This window comes from Cydia splendana, chromosome Z (assembly GCF_910591565.1).
Source record: "Cydia splendana chromosome Z, ilCydSple1.2, whole genome shotgun sequence".
Taxonomy (NCBI): Eukaryota; Metazoa; Arthropoda; class Insecta; order Lepidoptera; family Tortricidae; genus Cydia; species Cydia splendana.
Genome location: NC_085987.1, coordinates 16,177,453 through 16,195,387, shown reverse-complemented (window position 1 = coordinate 16,195,387; position 17,935 = coordinate 16,177,453). Strand labels below are relative to the sequence as shown.

General features: G+C 36.6%; 2 protein-coding genes across 2 annotated transcripts; one reads left to right on the top strand and one right to left on the bottom strand.

Annotated features, from left to right (window-relative positions):
- Positions 1–1,656: 1,656 nt before the first annotated feature.
- Positions 1,657–2,648, top strand: LOC134805190 (ommochrome-binding protein-like). The gene has a single exon (XM_063778500.1). It carries the CDS (start codon positions 1,778–1,780, stop codon positions 2,612–2,614), a length of 837 nt encoding a protein of 278 aa, XP_063634570.1. The 5' UTR covers positions 1,657–1,777; the 3' UTR covers positions 2,615–2,648.
- A 2,647-nt stretch (positions 2,649–5,295) lies between these two features.
- Positions 5,296–17,710, bottom strand: LOC134805130 (uncharacterized). Its single transcript, XM_063778430.1, has 3 exons — positions 16,927–17,710; positions 8,923–9,091; positions 5,296–5,767 (listed from the first exon to the last, which is right to left on the bottom strand). The coding sequence occupies exons 1-3, from the start codon at positions 17,512–17,514 to the stop codon at positions 5,445–5,447; spliced, it is 1,080 nt and encodes a 359-aa protein (XP_063634500.1). The 5' UTR covers positions 17,515–17,710; the 3' UTR covers positions 5,296–5,444.
- Positions 17,711–17,935: the final 225 nt, after the last annotated feature.

Sequence of the window (17,935 nt, the reverse complement as noted above, 5' to 3'; positions counted from 1 at the left end):
TCTCTGATGCGCTCTTAGGTGGCTCACGTACCCTATCTATTTGTATACTAAATACCTACGAGCAAAAACTAGAGAGAATTGTGTCATTAATAGAATATTCATTTTAGTTCGAATACGGTATAAGAAACTCTCAATTGATAATGACATTTTAGAATGAATTAAAATATTACAGTAACATGCCCTCTCCTTGGTAAATTCTTAATTCTGGCTGCAACAACTTCTTGCTTCTTCGTATTGATAGTTCTATTATTAGTAGGTAGAATATTAATGCCACAGAACGCTCGCGAAAATGATAAATTTCCACGATACGGTTTACACATTTAAAATAAATGATGATATTACCTGAGCCACAAGTCAGTTTTTGCCGATGTTTTTCAACAAAGATAGTAAAAATATCAACTGTTATTTAGGATTAAACCAAATTATATTATTTTTCACGCCACTGTTCGGAAATGTGGCAAAAATTAGTCTAAAACCAAGCTGGAAAATAGGCAATAGCTGTAGCACCTGAACCACCACTACTACAATGTTTCATTGTTATCATCATCTGTCATTGGTGACGGTTCGCTACAGCAATGAGTATAATTTAAAACATAAAAATCAATAAAAGGTCTTTTTGGCGCAACTTTTTCCTTTAAAAATTAAATTAGGTTATTTATAGGACCAATTTCTTGTTAAAAAAAAAGAAATGTCAAAACCATTCATTCATTCAGTTAGTTCATTAGATTCACGCTTAAGGCGTTTTTTACTTTTGTAGCTGCTTGTGGTTTTTTAGCAAAAACGCTTCTAAGTTTAGAGTCGGTTTGAAGCAAACAACAGAAAAACGCCTCTTAAAGTGATAAAAAAAGTAAAAAAGGCGGAATCGGAAAATACTCACTGAATTGGATAGTGTAAATTGTGGTTGACTAAAAAATACAAGAAACACGTATCTACGCTCGCTATAAAAATGAGTTCTTCTAATGAAGAAAATTATATTCTTACGCTGACACCTACCAAAATTCAAGAGACAGCACAGGCAGTGGCTAGTAATTTGCTACCAGAGAAATCGCGGGCTAGTACTTATAGTTATGCAAATGTTTTCTTATTTCCTCGCAGTAGTCGTGAAAAGCACTATGTAATGCCTCGGCCGGAAACGCTAAAGATGGACTCGTATTATTTGAGGGCCTCCACTAACGTGTCGGCCCTCAAACTCACTCGTCCGTCTTTTGGCGGTTTTCCGTCCTCTCCTACAATGTACTATAGTTATAGTAAGCAGAGGCAATCCATATTTCAGTTAATGTAGGCAATAATTGTGTGGCTTGAAGACACAGGTATTATCGTAAAAACGAAGTGTGTGTACCTTCATGGTACTTTTTATACTGTACTAATGTGTAGAGAAAGGTTCATGATCGTTTTAGGTTTTTTTTACCGAAAATTGAGGTAAAAACTGATTTTTGAAGGCAGTCCCGAGAGTACCGAAAATACCGGGAAATCCCGGTTCTATTTTTGCCTGGTACCGAAAATCCCAGTTCTTTTAAACAGTACCGGTTCTGCAATCCCTAATAGGTAACCTAATATTTTTAATGTTATATTTTCCTCTGTATTACAATACCTACCGGATAACATAAAAAGTTACGCCCCCTATTACCATATGTCCATAGGTAATGTAATCACATGAATGTTATCTAGCGAACTTGAGCCGGCACCGCGCCGATAGCAGCGGGGCCAGCAGCCGCAGCCCCCAGCCGCCCGCCGCCAGTGCCTCAACAGAGAGCATCACTCTTCTCGCGCTTGCACAATGAAACTATTCCTGCTTGCCGCTCTCGTGGCCATAGTTACGGCAGGGGAGCACAAATTAAAATGTAAAACAGTGTCCGTGCGTGGCAAGATTCACAAGAAAGACGTTTTAGCCACCGGAATCAACCGGCCCTACCAGTTGTCTATGTACAAACATGAACACAAAATCTTCTTCAGCTACAACGTTGGAAAAAATGAAGAAGACACATTTGAAATCGGCTACATAAAAAAGGGTGAGAAAAATGTGACGGCGATAAAAGGGGTTCACAATGGGTTCGCGTCAGCTGTGGACGAGGAAAACCACCACGTCTACCTGGGAGGCAGCAAGGGCATTTACAAATACAACCTGAAATATAACAACGAGAGTCTTGAGAATATTGTCAGCGGTCATAATATTTGGTATATGTTTTTTTACAAACATCTTTACTTCATTGATTTCCCGTCTCAAAAACTTTACGTATACAAGAAAAATGCAACAGAAGCAGGCCAAGTGCATCCACATCACATAAAAGACAAAATTTATCAATATGTTATTGACAAAGAAGGTGATCAGTTTATTACAACCGACAGCGGTCTCTACCGGATCAAAGAGGGCTCCACCAACGAACGCCACCTTTACTCCGAGATCAAACTTTTCCGCGGAGTAGCGTTGGATAACACAGGACATGCCCACTTTTGTAGCAACCATTCCATTTATGCTACGAATAAAAATAACCATACTCTAGAGGAAATAGCTTACGTACGCAATGTATTTGGGATCACATTTGATAGCCAAGATAATATTATTTATTCTGATCCCAAGAACATCGTCAAATTACTGCCTGGGAACTGTGACTAGATAGGTACCTAACCAGTTTATCTTTGCCATTTTATAAATCTAAAAAACATAAATCAATTAACATGTTCCGTATTTAGAGTCAATAATTCAATATATAATTTGTACTAATAAATTGCAATAAAGTAGTAGTCTATTTACTGCAACATGTGTGTACATTTACATTAACACCCTTTCTAGTTCACCATTTCGTGGGTGGTAAAGCTAGTAATAGTCCGTGGCGCTCACGACAAAAAAGTGTAATATACGGCAAATGATGATGATGGAATTTCCTTTTGCAGAGTTGCTCCTTTTGACTCACAGATTGATTTAGGAAGGGGAGCCAACCGGATTTTTGATGTAAAATTTTGACCTTAGGGGGGGTGCCCCCCGAAATTTGTAAAAAAATTAGTTTGGCTATGTGCGCAAGATTGGTATCATTTTCGGGTAAATCAAGGATGCTAAATTCATTTCTGATATTTAATGTATACGGTTTCATATAAATAATTTGAAAAAAATTAAAAATTAAAATTTTCTATTTTATTTTTTTCCGAATAAATGACAAAATTTTTCTTATTTATATATATACACAAAAAATAAAAATTTCATGAAAAAGCCCTACTACTCCTCGTTATAAAAAGTATACACATTGCATATTTATGTCTATAAATATAGAGAAAAAAAATGAAATGTAGACCTACTTTCGACCACCAGCATACAAAGATATGAGTTACAGCTATGAAAATTACGGCGTTTGATGATGATGAGATACCCTTTAGCATAGTGAGTCCTTAGAACCCTTAGATCATTTTAGGAACGGGAGCCACCTTGATTTTTGGTGCCGTGTGGTTGAAAGGGTGGGGATGATTTGTCCCATACAATCAGAAATTTATGAAAGCATCTGACAGGTTTCTGCATTAAGTTTGGTGTCATTATCGAGTAAATTAAAAGAAAAAAAAGGGAAGTGGACTAATATTTACATTATTTCGTATTTTAAAGATTTTACTGCCTATATATTTGTAAACACTCTTTAACATTGCTTATGCTCGGTGCACAACGTAATCCGATTTAAGGGACGTAGCTATACGGAGGAAAATAATTTAAATATTACTTAGTCAATATTTACATTATTAATTTGTATTTTGAATATTTAACTACCTAAATTATTTCTGTCTTTTGATTTATTCGAAAATGTCACCAAACTTATTGCAGAAACCCCACCTTTCATCCCGACCGTATCAAAAATCAAGGTGGATCTCCTTCCTAAAATGATCTAAGGGCTCTAAGGACTCACTATGTATAATAAAAAGGGATCTCATCATCATCAAGCGCCGTAAATTGCTTAGCTGTAGCTCACATCGTTGTATCTTGTTCTATGAGTAGTCGAAAGTAGGTCTACATTTTTTTTTTATTCACATTAATGTAAAATAAATATGCCATATGTATACTTTTTATAACGAGAAATAGTAGGGCTTTTTCATGAAATTTTAATTTTTTATGAGCATATTAAAATAAGAAAAATATAGGCTTTTATTCAGAAAAAAATAAAATATAATTTTTTTATTTTTTCAAATTATTTATATGAAACCGTATAAATTAAATATCAGAAACGAATTTAGCATCCTTGAGTTACACGAAAATGATACCAAACTTGACCACATAGCAAAACTTTATTTTTTACAAATTTCGGGGGGCACCCCCCCTTAAGTCAAAATTTTACATCAAAAATTCGATTGGCTCCCCTTCGTAAATCAATCTGTGAGTCAAAAGGAGTAACTCTGCAAAAGGAAATTCCATCATCATCATTTGCCGTATAATTAAGTGAACACCAGGGACTATAAGTACCTATCTGCGCCGAACATGTGATTCGGGACGCCATGTGGTATTGCGGCGTCGTTACTGGCAGGGGCGTCGGGAACCGACAAGTAGGTATGCTTCACCAGTTATCTTTACATATTTACAAGGGATTCTCTAAAAATTTCGCGAACATGGGAGTCGTGCTACAAACATTTGGGAACTCCTGAACTATATAATGAAAAAATATGAATAAGGGAGCCAAGTGGACAATGAAAATTTAACCAACAAACTCGACATCCTACTTTTTTCTAGAGTTGATGGCTGCCGCGCATCTAGATTAGAGGCAATAACTAGGTCCGAGTACCCTAAATTTATAATCTAACCAACCATCAAGCTGCTGACATATACCCAGCTTTCCCTACTTCCCTAGTAATACATACTGTGTTTACGGCCTTTGCTGCTTATTTTCCAATTACTATTACTAATTTTACCAAGGTAATACCTAAAGATATATTCTATACAAGTGAATTCACCTCACTCCTACAGCCCCGTGCCTCCCGGGGGCGGAGATGACGTCATCGACTACGCGAGGGGGACACTGAACTGGCATTTGGCTTCGTACTTAGACACCCACCAACCCACACGTGCGAGATATATTTTGGCCAAGCAATATTGAACTCTATGACGTTGAAATAAGTTGGTAGCAAATTTTATTTTTCAATCCTTTAAATAGCTTCGCATGTGCTTCTCGATTTTTAAAAGATTAGAAGTACATTCCAACTTAGTAACCGTTTTTAATACTTTTATTTCAATGTAACATAAAAAAAAATTGCTTTAGCAAATGACAAATTGATAATTTTAATTCAATGAAGAAGTTACATACAGTAGTAAAAATAAAAACGTCACGGTAGAAATATATTATGTATGTAATCGGAGTCTTTAACAAACCTTTTTACGAGCTAAAAGGATGTTTGTAAATATATCATATGTATGTATAGAATAAATACATTAAAATTCTTAACTTTGATGTAACATACGAATATGACTACCACATCCGTTACGACGAACACACAATGTACGCAAATAAGCAGGTCAAGAAGGAGAGGAGGAGGCTGTAGGCGGGCGCTTGTGCACCGTTGCCGCACACCATCCTCCTCGAGGCCACCGAGAGGTTCTTGTTCTGGAGGAGGCTGTGCACCGACTCTACCTCCCAGCGGGTCATGCTGAGCGGGTCGCGCGAGAACAGCACGGAGTACAGCTCGGCCGACTGCCCGTTAGTGCCCTCTTGACAAAAGTTTAGGACCAAGTGGTCGTTTACTGCCTTCAGTACTTGGACAGTACCGGTGAACTGACGGTATGTGCTGCGCTGGCTCAATGAACCTGCAAATAAAAAGTTTCATTTAACCTCGTGCCACCCAAGAAAAAAAACGCAAGATCAGCTAAACGCCCAGTGTGCAATATAATAGCCATAAAATTTCGATGTCGTAACTGCCCACACACTTCAAACATTTTTTTTTTAATGAAATCTCAAGCAAGATTTTTTTTATTTTCCTTCTGGGTATATATGAATAAAAATGAATAAAGTAAACTGAATTCCACCTTCGTATCTTTTGTTCATTTAAATGCACATTGGGTTTTTGATTGATGTTATAAATAATATAATTATTTTTTTAAATCAACTTTTATTAAACTTTAAGGCACGTAATCAAACATTGCTATAACGCAGCCTCTGACTATTTGTAGTTACATAATAAGCAGAACAAATTAAAAAAAATTTTTTTTTGGTAAAGGACCACTTTTTTTGTATGCTAACCTTCATATCTGACACTAAAATGCTATATAAAATGCTCCGAAAAATAGTTAAACAACTTGCTTAACATATAAAACTTAATATCCTTTTTATTTATATAAGTTATTATGTTTGCTGTATTTCAGTATCACTTTCTTCGAAACTTTATTTTTTGACTAAGACTGTAAATATTTGGTTTATCACCAGGAAGTTGGTATTCAGGACCGTACATTTTATTACGTGATGGCAAAAAGTCTTCCAGCTTGTATTCAACAAGTAAATCATCATGCAGACCTAAAAATTAATTCTCAAAGAAGAACCTTGAGTTGTAGGTTATTTATGTATTTTTATAACAGTAACGCCCAGTGTGCAATATGATGTACATAATCTCACGATTAGGGAATAAAAATATTGATGAGTGCCTTTGTAAAAAAATAACAGTATATTTTAATAAAACAAACATTAAGAATAATTTTTATGTCAGTCTCAAAACCAAAAAAGTCATGAACTCATGATTCATTTAATAAATCAAGATTATTCGTGCGCGATGGCGGCATGTTTGAATGATTGCGAAAGTATAATACTTGTCTATGAATATTTGTCAAACGTCAGCTGTCAAAATAGTCGCCAATGAACCTACCATTCACGACCTCTAGGTGAATTCTAATTTAGCGCGAAAATTTAAAACTGATATCTGATAAACTTTTATGTACAACGTATTGTACACTGGGCGTTTAGCTCTGAATTTAATTTCTAAAGTCTGGGCAGTTACGCTGAGTGTCACTTTGTACAATGTATTGCACATTGGGCGGCACGAGGTTAATATGTGCTTATCAATGAATTTGAATTCGATCCGTCAATTTTACACACAAGGATAGTAAACTTAGCTAAGTACATTTAAGGAAACTAAAGGGCATAGTTAACTTTCGTAAATTAACATTCAAATATGTTGTAACACCGTCATAATATAAAAATAAATAAATTGTCATTGTTATTTGTTATCGATAGTCTGAGAAACTTGTGTTGCTTGTAGATGTTTAGTAGCAATTGTATGCTCGTACTAAACCCTAATCAATATGTAAACATGCCCTAGGGCCAGTGTACACGCTCGTAAGAGCCTTATCAGATAAAAGTAAATTATTGATTATCTTCAAAATTAAAGGTAATTAGAATACCGATGTCTTTGAGAAATTAACTTAGTTTAAGCTCAGGAAATTCAGGAAAGCACGCTTGAAATTAACGGAGTAAAAAATCACGGTGTATAATTTACAAGCACCAACATTTATAAACATTTGCTTTGTTCTTGCGCTTACAGACAGTGACCTAATTACTGGTACCTAAACAAAACATCGCAAAGCTATTTACTGATCAATTCACAAAAAACGGCATGATCGAAGGTTGATATGACAGACCGTAAACAATTTAATGACTTAATGACCAATAATATGTTTGTGAGAATGACATTCTGTCATATCAACCTATAAATTTATTTAAAGTACATATGGTGCTACTTTACCGCCCTAGGGCGGGATTAAGAATAATACGCCATATGTACTGTAAAACATTGTACAATACACACCGTGCGAAAACGTAATTCGTTTACGTATTATAATAATCACTATCATACTTTGCACTAGCTCTAGTACATTAAGTAATATAATCTACACTTGCTTGCAGTACATTTTATTAGGTACCTACTAAATATTTTCAACGTGTTGAAAAGGTTTTTCATAATAAATAATTCCATATGTGTCAAAACCGTTCGCCTAAGCGTAAATGCCTAATAAACTTACATTAATTGGATATTTGAATAACGGTTCGGTCAATAACATGATTCAGATATAAATTAATTGCACTGCCGTATGATTATATTTAATAGGGTAAGTATCTAGTAAGGCTATTTCACTGCGACACCTTAATTATTCAGTGTGATCGATCAGTGTGAGGAAAGGACATGCTGATTTTCCCTTAGTTGTATATTGCAATTGCACTCTTTTGCCGAGCATATTGAAAAAAGTAATTAAATAAACAATATATTCACTACAGATTGGAAGCACGTGTTCACAATTAAGGGTAACACACGTTAAGGGGCCCACTGATTAACAGTCCGCCGGACGGTATCGGCCTGTCCGTTAGAACAAAATTTTGACAGTTCCGAACAACTGACAGGCCGATACCGTCCGGCGGACTGTTAATCCGTGGGCCCCTTTAGACCGGGCCATATCTGGGCCGGAGCTTCCGGCGCTTACTTTTCTATGACATGACAGGTGATCACGTGATGCTCTCCATAGAAAACGGTGCCCCGGAAATGCCGGCCCGGACACGGCCCGGTCTAAAGTGAAACATCCTTTAGGGATCAAGCTAACACCGTTTATATGCGCAGAAAATTAGAAAAATTATAATACTTAATCATGATAATATGACGTAATGAATGAACATGAAGTGAAAAAATCTTTATTTTCAGGCGGCTAGAGTTGATCAAGAAACGTTTGCAGCGATTTTGATAGCCCACGCAGTACAAGTGTTATTTATACGTCATCATTTCATATAAGTTTGACGTTTAAAATAACACTTCCACTGCGTGGGCTATCAAAATCCCTGCAGACTTTTCTTAGTCTAACTCTAGTGACCATAATTAAAAAAAAACATTTCTTAAAACTAAAAAACACACATTATGGCTGCGATGGAATAAGCTTCAGTAACATTTCAGAGCACAGCATTTCAGTAAAAACACAACAATAGTTACCATTTTGGCCGCCGAAGGCCTGCCAGTAGCCAGCGGAGTTGTTGTTAAAGTAGAGCGCGTACTCCACGGTCTGCCCCTCCTCGTCCCACACGAGCCGCAGGTGCCGGTACATTTGGCGGAACTGCGCGTTCAGCGCCTCCACGTGATGCAGCTGCCTATGTGAATGGATCTGCAATCAAATTTCCTACGTTAAAATCGCATTTTGGGCGCATGTTATATCTATTCATATGGTAATCTTAGTGTGTACGAGTATGTTGGCACGGAATCCTTAATTTTGCGTAATCCGACTTTTTAATGTTTTAGTTTCAGTCACATATTTAAGGGATTGTAGGTACCTATATCGTAACTAATGAATTTAAAATACATCCCAACGTTTCGAGACCTTTACAGCGTTCGTAGTCAACTTTTTTTTTAGTTCTCACACTGTAACACTATGATTATATGATTAAGTACGTCAACCATTGCTAAGTGGTATAGTGTTGACAATGACGGCCTAAGACGATCGATCACCAGCCGTCGCGCACAACGAGCGGCATCATGTAAGACTAATCGACTGCAGCATGAAGGTGACAGTCGCCCGGAATCAGACCAAATACTGGTTCGAAGGATCCCGCAATTAAAAAAACTGCTTGTTTTGCTTTTATGGTAGCCTGTAGCTATACCTATTATTAATTAATAGGTACCTCCACATTCTAAATACTTACTACTTATTTAGATTTGGATACCTACCTTAGTTAAGAAGTTAAATTAAATAAATATAAAAGTTGATTTCCATAATTTTGGCAATAAATCACATTATGGCTATTTGATGTTTACGGTAAGGTAATAAATTATACTTAATGTTTTCCGTGACTAATTCCAAACAATAGGTTCTAAATGGCAAGTGTAATCAATTAACAGGTAGTTCAGAAAATCAAGTTATTTGGAAATCTGCTTACATCCTAATCAGTAAACCGCGCGATCCATATAAGTAACTACATATATAGTTACTTATAAGTACCTACTACCTAAGTACTTAATTCCAAAGTGCATTTCCACGTTTCTTTCAAGTAAGTCCTTTTGTTTCCTCAAAGCACTATGGTGCAATCAATGTAGTTAAGCGCATGAGTGCTAACGGCGCGGGATCACGGAGATAAAGTAGGTTAGCTAGTTAACCTCCTCAATGCCATTCGTGACACAGACAACTCGCGTAGGAGTAAAGGTCAGGACCTTACATTCGGTCTATGTCCTCAAAATTAATCCTTAATAAAATATCATAAGTGGGTCATTCTAAGTTAAGAGGTAATCGCTTATATGAAAAAGTGGCACACCATAAATGTTAAAATGTTGATCTAATTATACAATATTTTTATTGAAACAACTGTTTTATGAATATTTGTAAGCTGATCAGTCATTTTATTAATTTTTTACCATTTTAGAAGACACCAGGAGAGAGACCGTACTTTTCTATGTAATAAAGAGAAAAGGGTCTCTCCCCTGATCTCTTTAAAAACATAAACAAAATCGAAATTTTGACCAGCCGTCTTCCAAATACGAGCAAATTAAAGTGTAATGGTTCATTTAAACAAGAATTCATAAAATTATGCGCCAGGGGAAAGACGCCAGGGGAGTGATTTTTTCATGTCAAATCAGATATAATTGTGAAAGTATTTATTGTAAATAATTCAAATAAAGTATTTATATAATCTATGCATAAACTATAGTAAATATACAAATACAATTAAGTATTTATATCAATAATTTTGAAATAAAACTGACCAGGGGAGATACCACTTTCATAAAACAACATTGTCAAGAAAAGAGGTCAATGATCAAAATGACTGACAATCGGTACCAAACTCGTACCAAAAGATAACTGTCGCAGGGTTGGTTGTTAGTGTTGAATCAAATGCATTGCTATTGGGATTAAAATCGCAATAATTAAAAACATAAACCCAATATTTTTACATTTACATAATGGCCAGGGTAGGAGACATAGAATTTGGGGGACAAAATTTAACATAAATATTTTTTATGAAAAAGAAAAATTTAAAGGATTTTATTAATAACATTACAATCAATATTTATTTTAATTTATGAAGTATACCAAATTTAACGGATTTATGGGAATTACATCTCCATAAAATTACTGATTTATTGTAAAACCTGCAAAGGGACAGGCCAGGGGAGGGACATTTTGCATGTTTGAGGTGCAATTGTGACAAAACTGAATGAATTAATTAATATGAAATTGACTGTCTATAGAGGAAATGCAATCTTTTAAGGGAAATTACCATAATTTATTTAAATTGTTTAAGAAAAGTATGGATATGTATCATGGACACCGTTAATACCTCTTAACTTAGAATGACCCAAGTACCAAATAAATCTTAGACTTACACAAAACAACCTGCTTACTTAATACAAAAGAGTTCTTCTACTCGTCGACTTTAATGGTTGAATTATGACTTCATATCCCAAGCTTTAATAGCATACTTTTCACTATGTGCTCCCGACTCGACTATAATGATTTCATTACGAAACGCTTTAGTGAACTATAATTAATTTGACCAATCACGTCTCGCCGCGGTCGAGAGGAGAAAACTAAAAGATAGAACAAAAAAGAAGCTCGTTGATGTCTTTTTAACCGACTTCCAAATCCCAAAGGGGGAGGTTATCAATTCGGTTGTATGTATAAAAAAAAGTTTTTATGTTTGTTACTCCATATCTCCGTCATTACTGGACCGATTTTGAAAATTCTTTTTTTGATTGTATATATATACATGCTTACAGATTGGTCCCGTTTTTGTCGAAACCCAGCTCTGATGATGGGATTCATTAGGAATCGAGGGAACGCCTCAAATTTTAAAGGCATACATATAGTGATTTTTGTGTTTTTATAAACAAATCAAGCATATACATTCAAAAACGTGACATTTGATGAAGTGGAACTGCTGATGATGATCAGAACGGAACTCTTCAACGACGCATAGTTCACGTTTGGCGATTTGTCCTCTTCGTTATGTTTGTTAAGCAAATTAAGTTTTTATGCCACATTTTTGTCAAGCTCGAGTTCTGATGATGGGATCCATGAGGAATCAAGGGAACTCCTCAAATCTTAAAGGCATGCATAAAGAGATTTTTGTATTTTCATCAGAAAATCAAGCATTTTCATTAAAAACTGTGGCATTTGATGAAGTGGAACTGCTGATGATGATCAGAACAGAACTCTTCAACGACGCATATAGTACACGTTTGGTGATTTCGAATTTCGATTTTGACTTGGACTGGTTTTGACCCAGACCCGGACTCGTACCCAGATCCGGTTCGGACACGGACCTGGACTCGGACTCGGACCCGGACTCGGACTCGGACTCGGACTCAGACCCGGACCTTGACCCGGAAAACCACTATGATACCTAAACTATAAATAAACCACTATGATTACCTACCATAAAATGTAGGTATAAAGTATGATGATCCCAAACAAACCCCCGTACACCGCACCGCATGCCGTTAAGTTGGTTAGGTTAGGTTTGAACTGCGATCCTCACAGAACCGAACAAAAGTGGGTTAGGTTAGGTTTGAACTGCGATCCTCACAGAACTGAACAAAAGTGGGTTAGGTTAGGCTAGAACTACGACCCTTACAGAAACGAAATACCTATAGAATAGTGGGTGGTTTTCCTCCTTTTCTACATAGTGCACCATCTACCATAAACCATAATCTTTCACCGGGCCCCATAGAAGTCGGTTTTTTTTTCTTAAAAATTATGTTCTATCATTTTATCTACTGAGATACTTTGCTAATTTTGTTTAATTATTTAGATGAAATTATAATTTATAATTATAATTATATAGTATGAAAAGCATTATGTTAATGGACTTATATACCTATACAATAGTGATATAATCAAGCTTTTTAATCTCGTACCTTATTTAGGCCACTCAGCAAGCTTGTTGTGAAAAGCTCTCCATTATATCACGATTGTATAATATACTAAGAAAAGGGGCGGAAAGAGGATTACAATTTTATTATAGAATCGTTATTTTGATTTTTTGAGAATCTACAGGATAAAAACCAGTATAGAGGTAACCAAACATATCCTTTAAAGTGATCTTAAAAATTAGGAAATAAAGTACCTATCTTCTTCTTCCTCGCGTTATCCCGGCATTTTTGCCACGGCTCATGGGAGCCTGGGGTCCGCTTGAAAACTAATCCCAAGAATTGACGTAGGCACTAGTTTTTACGGAAGCGACTGCCATCTGATCTTCCAACCCAGAGGGGAAACTAGGCCTTATTGGGATTAGCCCGGTTTCCTCACGATGTTTTCCTTCACCGAAAAGCGACTGGTAAACATCAACTAATAGGAATTAAAGTACCTATGATAATTTATAATAAAAAGATAATCGGCTGCGGGTATCAAGAAGAAAACTAATTGATTTTTCACTTCTCCTGTTTGGAAAGGTTATTTTTCTGATAAACAATGTCCGACTTCCAAACAACTTGGTAACATGTAAAAAAACACTCATAAATCGTAATGACTGTAACCGCAGAAATGTGAGGGAAGCCCTGTGGTGTGGAGCAAATAAGTAAATGCGCATCGGATCGGAAGCAGGGAGTTGATTAGCCAAATCAGCCGGATGACGCACCCGGAACAGAGGACGTACCGCGAATCACGTTCGACGTTTTGCCTCATTGTCACACTTACGTACGAATTTACAAGTGCGATAGAGAAGCAACACGTCGAACGTGGTTCGCGGTAGGCCCTCAGGCACGTATCGGCTCGCGGCGGCGGCGCGATTTCCGCGCGCGGTAATTATAAGGAGTTATGTAGGTACGTTTAATAAATAAATAACTATTATAGGAAAAACTCACACAAATTGACTAAGCCCCACGATAAGCTCAAGAAGGCTTGTGTTATGGATACTCAGACAACGATATACATATAAATACTTAAATACATAGAAAAACAACCATGACTGAACAAATATCTGTGTTCATCACACATATAAATGCCCTTGCCGAGACTCGAACCCGGGACCATCGGCTACATTGGTAGGGTCACTACCGATTAGGCCAGACCGGTCGTCAATTAATTTAAATAAGCTTTTACGCTGTACAGGACTTTTAAATGAGGAAATTTATTTAGAAGGAAAAGGAACTAAAGTACCTATGCTATACCCAGCCGCAAAATTGCATGGCCACTTTATGAATGAATCCATTCATAATATGTCTATGCAATTTTGCAGATCGCTATATTTTTCAAATTTTCTAAAGCAATCGTGGCAAGACTCTACCTACCCTCAGTATAGTAACCACGGGACACTTGTTCACAACGTAAACCCCCTGTCGCGATAAATGCATGTACACTTCCACCACGTACCACTTGCCTAATATTTCACTTATGTCTAAATCGTCATAGAAGTGTTCGTTATGACAAGTAACAACAAATTCATTTGTTTCATTCCCTAATATAAACACGACATTGAAAAATAATAAAGCTAACTGTAGAGCCACAGTAACATTCATTTTGTTTCCACTATCACTGTTTATCATTCACTCGGTTATTACTATAAAGGTGTACAATCAGTTGACTCTTTTATAAGTTTTAGCGTACGCGAACATATATATCTGGTTGAACTCCGTCGATCGCGGCTCAACTGACAGTCGAAGCGCGCGCGCCTGCCTCTCTCAATTTGATGTTATCATTTGACCCTACGACGCTTTAATAGATGTAGAAGTTCCCCGTGCCTTTTTAATTCACCGCGTAAAATTACTATGACTGGTCTCATCTGATTGTATCATTACTATGACTGTATCAGTAAATTAATATATACCTACAAGTGGTTATTGAGCTCAATTCACACCGGTTCGCTCATTTTAAGATAGTTTGGCACGTTCCATCAGCCATAAGTATGAACAGACGGACGGACAGACAGGAAACTATGAGGGTTCTAAAACCTTCTACGGAACCCTTGAAATTGCGTCTTTGAACTACAATGACGCATCGCTTGACTATAAACTATGACTCAGAATATATACTCATTTAGAATATAAGTACATATGTACTCGTAGGTATGATTATATGTACCTACTTTAAAATCGTCATTGTTTTGTTTTTTTTAATTTATGGAATGGGTCAACATCTCCAGCATTCCCTATGATGATACCTCGTGGAGAAACGAAATACCTACGTGGCGAGTTTTGACTTTTTGTGGTTGTTTGCTATATTTATTTGTGTGTTTCTCTTCGTGTTGTGAAGGTGACAAAATTAGCATGCATGGGTTAGTACTAATCTAATAGTAAGAATAATGGTCATAATATAATTAATTGCTTAGTTTTGTGTATTTATGCCATTTGCCAAAAAAAATATCGCGTAGGTATGTATTTAGCGTATCAATATGGTACATATATTTTTTAATCACGTCTTGGGTTTATGTAGGTAAGTAAGATTTTTATCCTAGAAGGAATGTGTATCTGATTTAATATGTTTTCATTGTTATTATTAATTATTATTCTAAATAATTATTTACTGAAATTGAAATTTTATCAATTAATCCGATTTTGTGAAATGGTACGGGATGTAGCACCGAGTTTTTCTCAAGTCTACAGTGCAAAGCAATAAAGCGGCTCGCGTGATCAAGATGTGAATGAATTCTAATTGTCATTGTTACCCTATTTCGCCGCAAGTCGACTTGTGTGTGTATGTTGCGAATTGCGCTTTACAGTCCGTTCTGTTTTATAATTCGTGGTCACTAGGACTTATCTGACCTAAATAAAGTCAGACGTGCTACATTTATTAAAAGTGCTAATATTTTTGGAGGTACCCAGTAAATAATCATAAAACAATTGCGACAGGCATTTTTAACGTAGGTATAGTGCGGTAATAAATATTTGTTAGGAATATTCCACGTCTCTTTAGCTAATGCAAAACACGTGGCGTCGCTTCTACTATATCACTTGTTTAATAGTAGAGTTAATTTAACACTATGAATTGCATAATGCATTTGCCTATTTATAAACATGACTTAATCACTACACCTTATAAAACTAAGTCCCCTTCCGTATCTGTATGTATATATGTATATATATATATATACTTATGTATGTTCGCGATAAACTCAAAAAATACTGAACGGACTTTCTTGCGGTTTTCACCTATCAATAGAGTGATTGAGGAAGGTTTAGGTGTGTATAATTTGTTAAGGTTTTGTGTAACCCGTGCGAAGCCGGGGCGGGTCGCTAGTCTTCACTATAAAGTGCTTTTAAGGTCCAACTTGTAGTGTAAGGTGTACGCAAATAAAAACCGCTAATCTATGTACAGTTTAGCTGTTTGGCATACGCATACTAGAGGTCAAAACAAAATTTATGACCCGCAATTCCTCCTCCCTTAGGAGTGCGAAGTCATTTAATTTTTTGTATGGGAAAAAAATTCAGAAACCTAAGCTGTGTACTAAAAGGCTTTTTGAGGCAATTCTAAAAATAGTAGTAGTTCGCCCCGAACTGAGAACTCGCGGTTAACCAGAAATTATATAGCGATTGACTTTGTTGCACCTACTTAGGTACTCGTATAGTGCGACATAAAATAATAGAAAATAAATGAGGGCGCCACTTTCTACGTAACTGTCACATTTTTGACGTAAAATGCTTACTCATGGCAACAATTTAGTATGCAATATCTAACCCCAAGAAAGCAATTTTTAAATAATTTAATTTAGTATTTATTTTTAATTTTTCAATAGGTACCAAAGTGACACAGTTCTACTTCAGTACCTATTTTACGAGACTTATGGAACTGTACTGCAGATTCAGTACATATTAGTCATAAAATGATACGTAATATCCATATATCCAAAGGGGAATACCTCCTTAACCATAATAATAGAATTAACAAGTCTTTTTTAAGTACTACATTTATTAACAGGCGGATTAAAATGAAATACTTAAAGTTATTACCTCGTGTGGTTTAACAACATAAAAGTCGCCATTAAGCTGTGATAACAAGTACAAATGATGACTTACCCTGTCTTTAGGCTCCGAAATGTGTATGACAATACAAGTCCTCCCGTAGTCGACCCGGGTGTCCCCGGCCAGGTGCTGCACCAGCTCGACGCCGTACCACATACCCATCAGGCGCTCCACCCAGATGCCGGTCTGTGGCGCTCTATTTATGCAATAATCTCTATTGTTCCTCACAAATGGAAACTCATAGGAACTGAATCCTTGCTGCTCATAGCTCTGTCCGTAGCCTTGACCGTAGTTTTGCCCGTAGTTTTGTCCGTAACTTGGCCCATAGTTTTGACCGTAGCTTTGACCGTAATTATCATAACCTGGTGCATACCGCGGGGTGCTGTACCCGGGGTACAAATTATTGTTCGGCCCTTGGAGCACACCATTGTAACCGGAAGAGGAGGAGTCTAGGTACGAATTAGGGTACCTGGTACCACCCGGCACCCCTGCAATGTCATCTCCGAAATTTAAATTTCTCTGTCCATATTCGTCGTACAAATTGGAGGGGGTTGAATAAGTTGAATAGCTATTGTCGTCTCGTTGGTAGCTTGCGCATTTGGCTGCGCTAAATAATGCACTAATTATTAATATGGAAAGCATTTTTTTCTCAAAACAATTAGAAAATGTTCGGCGCGGGGACCACGTCGCGTGATACTTAGTGGTCAATATAATGTGTGACTGTTTGAGACCGCTCTCCGACTAGCATGTAAATTAACTAAGCTTGATGATAGTCGTGGGTGGAGTGATAACGAACTCGGGAGCTCGCGGTAATGCATGGATATGAGCCTTCTTAAAATCTAAATGAAGGCTGGTATTGAATGATGGAACCCGCCTACTTTGGGAAATGCGAGCGTATAAGCGTGTTGCGCTCATGAAAGACCCACCAACCTGTAAATGACATTTTTAATACAGTTGCTCAAAAAGTACTTTACGTAGCTGTTTAGCGTTCGTAAAGTTGTTTTTTGCGAACTAGTGCTTTTTACTTTTCCAGCTTTTTTAAATTTAATTCTGACCGTAATCG

Bases quoted from the DNA above. Each gene is read 5' to 3' on its own strand.
- LOC134805190 (XM_063778500.1), top strand. From the start codon at position 1,778: ATGAAACTATTCCTGCTTGCCGCTCTCGTGGCCATAGTTACGGCAGGG.
- LOC134805130 (XM_063778430.1), bottom strand. From the start codon at position 17,514: ATGCTTTCCATATTAATAATTAGTGCATTATTTAGCGCAGCCAAATGC. The intron at 9,092-16,926 runs GTAAGTCATCAT...ATTTGATTGCAG, and splicing joins TTTCGGAGCCTAAAGACAGG to ATCCATTCACATAGGCAGCT. The intron at 5,768-8,922 runs GTAACTATTGTT...TTTTATTTGCAG, and splicing joins GGCCTTCGGCGGCCAAAATG to GTTCATTGAGCCAGCGCAGC.